At 40.9% G+C, this 1,291-nt stretch overlaps 1 protein-coding gene across 1 annotated transcript; it reads left to right on the top strand.

Moving 5' to 3' along the window:
• Positions 1-471: 471 nt before the first annotated feature.
• SARC_15289 (hypothetical protein) lies at positions 472-648 on the top strand (the record flags this gene model as incomplete). Its single annotated transcript, XM_014290590.1, has 1 exon — positions 472-648. A coding segment is annotated over one exon (177 nt), but the record flags the coding sequence as incomplete, so codon positions are not given.
• Positions 649-1,291: the final 643 nt, after the last annotated feature.

Genomic DNA, 1,291 nt, shown 5'->3' with positions numbered 1-1,291 from the left:
TTTTTAGTTGTATGTACATGTTATGCCTGGCTTTATAATTCCAGGCCGATGAGCAAGGCGGCGTGTTATGTTGTCATCAACTACAGTGTCCCGTTATTGCGATATCCAATAACGGTGCATGTAAATTTGGCACTGGCTATGTATCTGAAGCATACCTTTTTTTCAACTACGCAGGATAAGTTTAAGTATACCAATCTTACTTGCTTTTTGTGGCCAGTAGGACGTAGTCAAGTCTTAAGTGTATATCAATGACGTGGCCTGCTTTACACTTACATCGTACTTACCCAAGTATAATCCCTCTATACCGACGTAGTCAGGTTTTAGGGTCTTAGATGGCCGGCTTTACACTTACATCGTACTTACCCAAGTATAATCCCTCTATACCGACGTAGTCAGGCTTTGGGGTCTTAGATGGCCGGCTTTACACTTACATCGTACTTACCCCAAGTATCTACTCCCCCTATGCCACAGGACGTAGTCAAGTTCCAGATATATATCGATGACATGGCTGGGTTTCCAGAGATGAACAAAGCCTACTGTGAGATCATGGGCGATGACCCGCCTGCGCGAATCACCGTGGGACAGGCTAAGCTGGCTTTGGGTGCACAAGTAGAGATTGATGGCATTGCCTATCTTCCCAGAAAATAGAATGGGGATAATATGTATGCACGTACGTATATATGTATCTACAGAGAAATAAAAATATAGAGTACACGTGTGTATATATGTATCTACAGAGAAATAGAATATAGAGTACACGTGTGTGTATATGTATCTACAGAGAAATAGAATATAGAGTACCCGTGTGTGTGTATGTATCTACAGAGAAATAGAATATAGAGTGCATGTGTGCGTATTTTTTATGAAGTATTTTGGGGAACATGTACCTGTATCTGTGTATTATATAATTTCGAGCGCGCCGTTTAGTTCCTGGTGAACGTACAATGTACGATATACGATACTTGTCAACCCTGATGAGTTTCGGGATTGCACTATTGAAGTTATTCGGCTTTCAGTGCACAGTCTAGCTGATGACTTTTCGAGTTTTATAAACAGCCATCAATACGTATGGGGTTTCATTAGTTCCAATTTAGCAATTAAGTATAGCTACAGTTCCATGCCATGCATACTCCATGTGCCATACTCATAAATACAGCCATCACTAAGTATGTGCGTGCTTTTATTCGTTCCAATCTAGCAATTAGGTACTGCTACAGTTCCATACCATGCATACTCATAAATACAGCCACCATTCCTATCCACTATGGACACACAAGCCTCATATAAATGC

Source organism: Sphaeroforma arctica (assembly GCF_001186125.1).
Source record: "Sphaeroforma arctica JP610 unplaced genomic scaffold supercont1.5881, whole genome shotgun sequence".
Classification (NCBI taxonomy): Eukaryota; class Ichthyosporea; order Ichthyophonida; genus Sphaeroforma; species Sphaeroforma arctica.
The sequence above is the reverse complement of the archived record's forward strand: the minus strand, read 5'-3'. Positions and strand labels throughout refer to the sequence as shown.